Source organism: Nansenia antarctica (assembly GCF_963989245.1).
Source record: "Nansenia antarctica genome assembly, chromosome: 18".
In the NCBI taxonomy this organism is placed as follows: domain Eukaryota; kingdom Metazoa; phylum Chordata; class Actinopteri; order Argentiniformes; family Microstomatidae; genus Nansenia; species Nansenia antarctica.
This window is the reverse complement of record NC_137691.1, coordinates 11,401,195-11,408,694: the sequence shown is the minus strand read 5'-3', so window position 1 is coordinate 11,408,694 and position 7,500 is coordinate 11,401,195. Positions and strand designations below refer to the sequence as shown.

General features: G+C 47.5%; 1 protein-coding gene across 1 annotated transcript in view; it reads right to left on the bottom strand.

Moving 5' to 3' along the window:
• LOC308173665 (differentially expressed in FDCP 6 homolog) overlaps window positions 1-6,364 on the bottom strand; it is a 10,565-nt gene extending 4,201 nt beyond the window's left edge. The window contains exons 1-8 of the mRNA XM_080548705.1: window positions 6,252-6,364; window positions 4,529-4,669; window positions 4,003-4,185; window positions 3,639-3,866; window positions 2,690-2,836; window positions 1,855-1,963; window positions 1,412-1,599; window positions 534-644 (exon numbers count right to left, since the gene is read on the bottom strand). Coding sequence (XP_080404831.1) covers window positions 534-644; window positions 1,412-1,599; window positions 1,855-1,963; window positions 2,690-2,836; window positions 3,639-3,866; window positions 4,003-4,185; window positions 4,529-4,669; window positions 6,252-6,347 — 1,203 coding nt within the window. The 5' untranslated portion in view covers window positions 6,348-6,364. The remainder of the gene's footprint in view (window positions 1-533; window positions 645-1,411; window positions 1,600-1,854; window positions 1,964-2,689; window positions 2,837-3,638; window positions 3,867-4,002; window positions 4,186-4,528; window positions 4,670-6,251) is intronic.
• Between the last annotated feature and the right edge of the window lie 1,136 nt (window positions 6,365-7,500).

The following is a 7,500-nucleotide window of genomic DNA, read 5'->3' as shown; positions in this document are numbered from 1 at the left end:
CACCTCCTCTCCTCTCCTCTCACCTCACCTCCTCTCACCTCCTCTCCTCTCCTCTCCTCTCACCTCCTCTCCTCTCCTCTCCTCTCACCTCCTCTCACCTCCTCTCACCTCCTCTCCTCTCCTCTCCTCTCCTCTCCTCTCACCTCCTCTCACCTCCTCTCACCTCCTCTCACCTCCTCTCCCCTCCTCTCCTCTCTTCTCCTCTCCTCTCCTCTCCTCTCCTCTCTTCTCCTCTCCTCTCACCTCCTCTCACCTCCTCTCACCTCCTCTCACCTCCTCTCCCCTCCTCTCCTCTCCTCTCTTCTCCTCTCCTCTCCTCTCCTCTCCTCTCCTCTCCTCTCCTCTCCTCTCCTCTCCTCTCCTCTCCTCTCACCTCCTCCCCTCTCCTCTCTCCTCTCTCCACACCCCTTTCAACATCAACTTCCCCTCCATGTCCTAACCTCCCCCCCTCCATGTCCTAACGCCCCCCCCCTCCATGTCCTAACCTCCCCCCACCCCCCCCCCCCTCCATGTCCTAACCCCCCCCCCCGCACCTGCTCAGCTTCCTGTAGTTGCTCCTGCAGGTTTCTCTGCAGCTCCTCGTGTTGCTGCCTCCTCTTCTGCTCCTCCTGCTGCAGAGCTGCCTGGGTCTGCCGCTGCGCCTCCTGCAAGAGGGAGGGAGGTAGGAGGTAGGAGGTAGGAGGTTGGAGGTAGGAGGTAGGAGGTAGGGGGTAGGAGGTAGGAGGTTGGAGGTAGGAGGTAGGAGGTAGGGGTAGGAGGTAGGAGGTTGGAGGTAGGGGGTAGGGGGTAGGGGGTAGGAGGTAGGAGGTGCATAAGGGTTCATATAATAATCCATCTTATTGTATTATGGGTGTACGTATACACACACACTCTCTAATTTAATTTAATAATAATTTTGCCATTTAGCAGACGCTTTTATCCAAAGCGACTTACAATTACGAATTACAGGGACATTCCCCCTGGAGTAACTGAGGGCTAAGTGCCTTACCCAAGGGCACACGAGTAGTGGTGTGGTTTCAGGCGGGATTTGAACTCACAACCTTCCGATCGGAAGTCCAACTCACTATCCACTAGACCACCACTACCACCATTCTCTACTCTGAATCTTTCTCTGTGCCACCCCCCTCTCCACCACACACACACACACACACACACCCAACCACACACACACACACACACACACACCCAACCACACACACACACACACACACACCCAACCACACACACACACACACACACACACACACACACACACACACACACACCCAACCACACACACACACACACACACACACACACACACACACACACACAAACACACACACCCACACACACACACACACACGCACACACACACACACACACACACACACACACACACACACACACACACACACACACACACACACACCTGGAGCAGCTCTAGTTCAACCAGCTTGCTCTCTCTCTCCCCCTGAAGGAGGTGCAGGCGCTGCAGCTCCTCTTCCTTGGCGGCGTGCCTCCTCTCCCGCTCCTCCCTCTGCTCCCGCCTCCGCAGCTTCAGGTCCTTGTGCAAGGAGCTCTTCCCCTCCACACAAAGGCGGATGGCCGTCTGGATGGCTGGAGGACAGAGGGAGGAGAGAGCAGGCATCATCACGCAAGCCTGGGTGTCTGAGGATTTCAGCCTTAAAAAAACGCCACGTTATTTCATTTCCAAACAAGACATTGAGGGTTGCTCGCTACTTCGACAGAGCTTAGCATAAAGGCTAGCCCCTTGAGAAAGGTACTGAGAGGATAACTAACTATGGTGCATCTAACGATGGTGCATATTACATCTTCAAGCAGGTTTGGCGGTTGAACAGTTTGATCTCTGACCTGTGGCCCACTCCTGTCTCTGCTTGGTGTCCGGGGCGCTCATCTCGTAGGTCTTGGTGAGGGTCTTCACACAGAACATACACCTCTTCCCCTCCTTCTCCGGCAGCAACTGGCAATCACAATTACACCTCATGATGTTGATGACGATGATGATGATGATGACATATTTTTCTGGGTAAGAGGACTGAGGACCAAGCCCGTGTAAAATCTACGGAAGCGCATTGCGTTCACCCCCAAAAATAAATACATAGACGCCTTATCTCCTAACCCTATCCTTAACCCTGACCCTAACCTTAACCCTAACCCTAACCGTAACCTTAACCCTAACCTTAACCCTAACCCTAACCTTAACCCTAACCCTAACCCTAACCCACATCTAAACCGTAATAGGATCTCGTAATTACGAGAAAAGATCTCGTAATTACGAGATAAGTCGCCATTTTTAATTTTTTTTGGGGGGGGGAACGCAATGCGCTTCCGTAAAAATCTATATTTATTATTTTTCTTTTTTTTTGCTGAGGAGTAATGAAATTCAACTTTACCTTTGGGTTTTTTACTCCATCCTAAAGTGGGGTACAAAATGTACAATGGCTGCTCATGACATCTATAAAGTATTACTATAGATCCAGAGTGGCGTGGCCTGGTCCTTCAAAGACAGACTCGTTTGGTCTAACACTATCTCTCACCTGAGTATACTAACTACACTAACTGTGGCCTAGATTGTAAAGAATGATGATTATTTCAATATTTCGTTGCTGGGGCTGGGCTGGAGCAAAAGCCTTGAGCTCTGGACTTTCTTCACAACAAAGTTGGCCCCCAGGGTGTGGTACTGTACCTCCACACAGCAGTTCTGGTCCAGGTCGATGCAGCCCTTGCATTCCTTGCGGTCCTCGCTGACGTAGTAGACCAGAGTGTTGGGCCTGAGGGAGAACCAGCGCTCGGTCCAGTTCCTCCGCAAGTGGCCCTTCTTCCACAGGTAACCCTGGGCAACAACACACACACACACACACACACACACACACACACACACACACACACACACAGACATACACACGTTGTATTCATATTACAAATATTTGTAATATGGAATTTTTGAGGCAGGCTATGTTTAGGGCACCTTTTCTAGCCCCCTCCCCTACTGGGGTGAGCAGAGTGGGTCCTGGATAGGACTGCTCAGTCATGGGTGCAGCTGCCGAAAAGCTCTTTCTGCCTCATTCCAAGAGCTTAACGACTGAATCAAACACCCACCGCCTGTGTACCAGGTTGTAGCCAGGAGCTCCCAGACTTCATTCATTCATTCATTCATTCATTCATTCATTCACGGTCCTGCCCCTGTCATTACTTTCTGATCGCCACAGGACGGAGTGATTCCCTTCTGGGAGGACGCCTGCGCGTGACATCTTTTAACATGGGGAGGCTAATGCCACCTGCAGCCACCACACGGTCCTTGGCAGAGGTGGGCCGGGATCCAATGACCAACGCATGGAATCCATGACAACTGGAGACCACCCCCCTCTGTTGCAGCCTCCATCCGCCTTCAGCGTCGTTTTGACTTGTCGTCATCCTCCGCCAGTTCCACCGCTGAGGTCTGGACCCTCCCCCTTGACCTTACCGCCATGGGCGACCCTACCAGGAGCTAAGCTCCAGACGGCATCGCCCTCAGGTTCATTCGCACACACACACACACAAGCACACACACACACACACACACACACACACACACACACACACACACACACGCACAAACACACACAAAGTGAAACATCTAGAAGTAAAAAAAGCACCTCTTTGATGATATTGCCCACAATCTCTTGGTAGACCTCCTCTATCGCCATGGTGACGGATTCCCTCTCCACACCTCTGGTCAGCTTCCCAGTGTTGACAAACTCCAGGAAGGCCCACACGGTGATGCCGCTCTGCTGCACGGCGTCCTGGGAGATGAAGTCCTCCATGTCGACACAGCTCAACTCAACACTTATGGCTGAGCAGATCTTCTTCAGTAGGTATTCAACCTGTGGGGGAAATGTTGGATTAAATGGATAATAAAGCACTTTAGTGTTGTAGCTGGCCCACCCAAAAATATTCTTCCTTCTTTATCAAGAAGGATGGAAGAATTCTGTGAGTGTTAATTTAGGGCTGAGAACTCACTTCCTCTGGAACAAGAACCAGCGGGTACTTGTCCTCCGACAGGAAGTTGAAGAGGCACCAGAGACGGAAGGCATCTTTATTTGGCAGGATGCCCGTGCCATCTTTAGGGTGGTAGTTCTTGTTGGCACACAAAGTCCAACAGAGCTCATCAACGTGCTCCTTGTTAAACGTGCCAGCAACCACCTGTTCACACAAAGAGTGGCTACTGTAACTGTGTGTATGGTCAGGGATAGTGTGTGTGTGTGTGTGTGTGTGTGTGTGTGTGTGTGTCTGTGCATGTATGCGTGTGTGTACTGTATGTGTGTGCACGCACGTTTGTATTACATTTTCATTTTTACATGTTTGGCATTTAGCAGACGCCTTTATCCAAAGCGACTTACAAGAAATACATTTGACTAAGTAAGTGAATCATCTATCCAACAGTCATAGCAGGAAAACATAATGTATTGTTATTATTATTATTATTAATAATAATATTATAATTAAGAATATTCTTCTTATTATTAGTGTGTGTACAATATGGTACCTTGTCCAGGATGAACTTGTTGAGGTAGGGCATGTACCCCTGGTTGGATACGGGTCCATCATCATCGTCTCTGAAGTGGTCCTCCAGGGCCACGGGGTCATGGGTGATGCTCAGCACCGTGTACAGGTTGTGAGACAACACCTGCAAGGCACCACAGTGTTTCAGACTACGTATGTACTCACCACAGTGTACAGATTGAAAGGTTTGCGGCGGCTGCTTAGAGCATTTCCGGTTTCTGTCTCTCATGTTGTTGTGAGTGTCAGAAGTTGAGGAGAGAAGGTCTAACATACTGGATTATTCACCAACATCAGAACTGCTAATTGAGTGGCTGAGAAGGGCTTATGAGTTTTAGGTCTTCGCCAGTTTGGAAATGGTTGTGTGTTGTTGTGAGAATATGAAAGAATCTCTTTCTTTGTAAACCTGGATCTGTATTCTGTTTACGTTTTTCATTGAAAGTTTCCATTATGTCTTGTTCGTAGCATTGCGTAATGAGTAAAAGACGTCAGGAACATCTATGTCACAGCAAAACACATGTCAGACTAAACCCCAGAGTTACGAGGGCCTCCATGACTGTGGTTCCATAACGGCGTGGACTGAGCCCAAGCCTCTGAGTGTGACTGGGATTAGACGTCACAAGGACTGATCTCACCCACAATACACCATCCACCACCAGGAATACTGACCCAAATTACACCCAAACACCAATCTATTTAACAACGACCTGAGGGAAATTCATACAGTAGTAAAAAAACAAGAAAATATTTTCATTGTCCATAAGATGAGTAAGTTAGAGGAGTTGGCTGAAGCACATACAGATCTGTAGAAATTGGAGGACAGGCTCATTGTAATGCATGGAATGGAATGAGGATGTATGTTCTACAAACTCACTATTACAGTTTTTTACGGTCGCTAAGTCGCAGTGTTCAATACTGAAGTCACAGAGTCACAACTCTTCATACAGTCTGCATTACTAACATGCATGTTGGCCAATCACTTCATTCATGTCTCAAAAGAAGCTCGTTCAACCATACACTGGCAACAATGTTGTTTTCATTGTTCATAAGATGAGTAAGTCAGAGGAGTTGGCTGAAGCACATACAGATCTGGGACCAGGTGGGTCTAAACATAGACGTATCACCATAACATAGCAGATTATAGCTTCTCTCCATTCCAATGGTCTAGACTAGGCATAATCAAGGGAATTAGCCAATAGGCTTGTTGTGTCGTACTTGTATTGTGATGATCAAATATTTGTATCCAAAATAGGTTTGAAAATAGGTTTGATTTTACCAGCTATTACTGTAAACTGAGTATAAAGTCACTGTATGGAGAAAAAAAACTAAAAACCCCTAAAACCCCTAAAAAACACTTGATTTAAACTGCACTGTACGGGTGCAACAGGAAAGATCACACCCACACCTAGCACACTCAACAGAGCGAAAGAAAAGACTTGACAGGAAAGGGATAGATGTCAACCTACATAACCCAGAAAAAAACATATCTCAAATTAAAGTTAAGATGGTGATGTAATATAATGTGAACTCAAGGCAAAAAAGTATTGAATAAGTTATGAAATAAAACATTTATAAATACAGTACACACCAAGACAAACATTGGTAGATGCAGACAGACACTTGAAAGTGACAACACCCCCTTGACCCCAGCCCTTTGACCCCATAACCACCTCTCCTGACTCCTGACCTCTGACCCCATGGCCTCTCACCTTTAGCTGGGACTTGGACACCTTCCCGCTCTTCTCTACATCCAGAGAGGTGAAGGCATACCAGATGGACTTCAGCAGCTCAGCACGTAACTCCATGACTGCCTCAGGTCCGTTCTGCTACACGTTATGTGTGTGTGTGTGTGTGTGTGTGTGTGTGTGTGTGTGTGTGTGTGTGTGCGCATGTGTGTGTGTGTGTGTGTGTGTGTTCTCAGTGTCACAGAACTGCACTTGTCTCGGATAAACCCCTACATCCTGCCCTCTTGCTTTGAAGAATCCCTGAAGCTCAATGGCGCCACCTGTCTGTGAAACATAACAGTGTGTTAAAGGGGCAATAAATTGGTGTGTTTGGATTGACCACCAGAGGGCAGTAAGAGACAGAGGACCTAGTACCAGTACACCAGTGTTTCAACAGCACAAAAAAACCTCACGATTAGCAAACAGGTCTGTCGCCATCAAGTGTCCTCAAAGTGATGGAGGCAGCAGAGAAATATAATATGGTGACAGGGACATACATGCATGCTGTGTGTATGTGTGTGTGTGTGCTGGCTGTTAACAGATTGTTCATATTTAATTGTTATACTCACACCCCCCATACACCCTCAGAACACAAGACCCAAAGCAAATCTACTCCCTGTTTACACTCGTTTACCTTCTTACACTAGTTTACCTTAGTTTACCTTCTTTACCCTAGTTTACATGTCTGACACTTTGATACAGAACGTATGGATCCTCTAACCTGTTCTAACCTGACCTACATCTCTTCATCATCCCACCTGACTTTCAATCGACTCCAGGAAGACAAAGCCCACCACGCAGGAAACAAGTCGTCTCTTTTATTGTCTTCTTTCATGTCGACGTCTTGGCCTGACATCCACCCGTAGCTACTGCAGGGCTTTCCTCTGCAGACTGATCCCTGCTTTAGTCGTTGAGCTGGATTGGATTTATGAGAGGATCATCAGGATCTTGATGCTTTTGTTCTGATCTTCCACACACACACACACACACACACACACACACACACACACACACACACACACACACACACACACACACACACACACACACACACTAACCATAACCTGTACACCACCAATGGAGGCTAGTAGAAGTAGAAATTGGAGGACAGGCTCATTGTAATGCATGGAATGGAATGAGGATGTATGTTCTACAAACTCACTATTACATTATTTTTTGTTCAGTATCTTTGTAGAAAGTAAGTTACGGTACATTTACTTCAAAGTACACTACA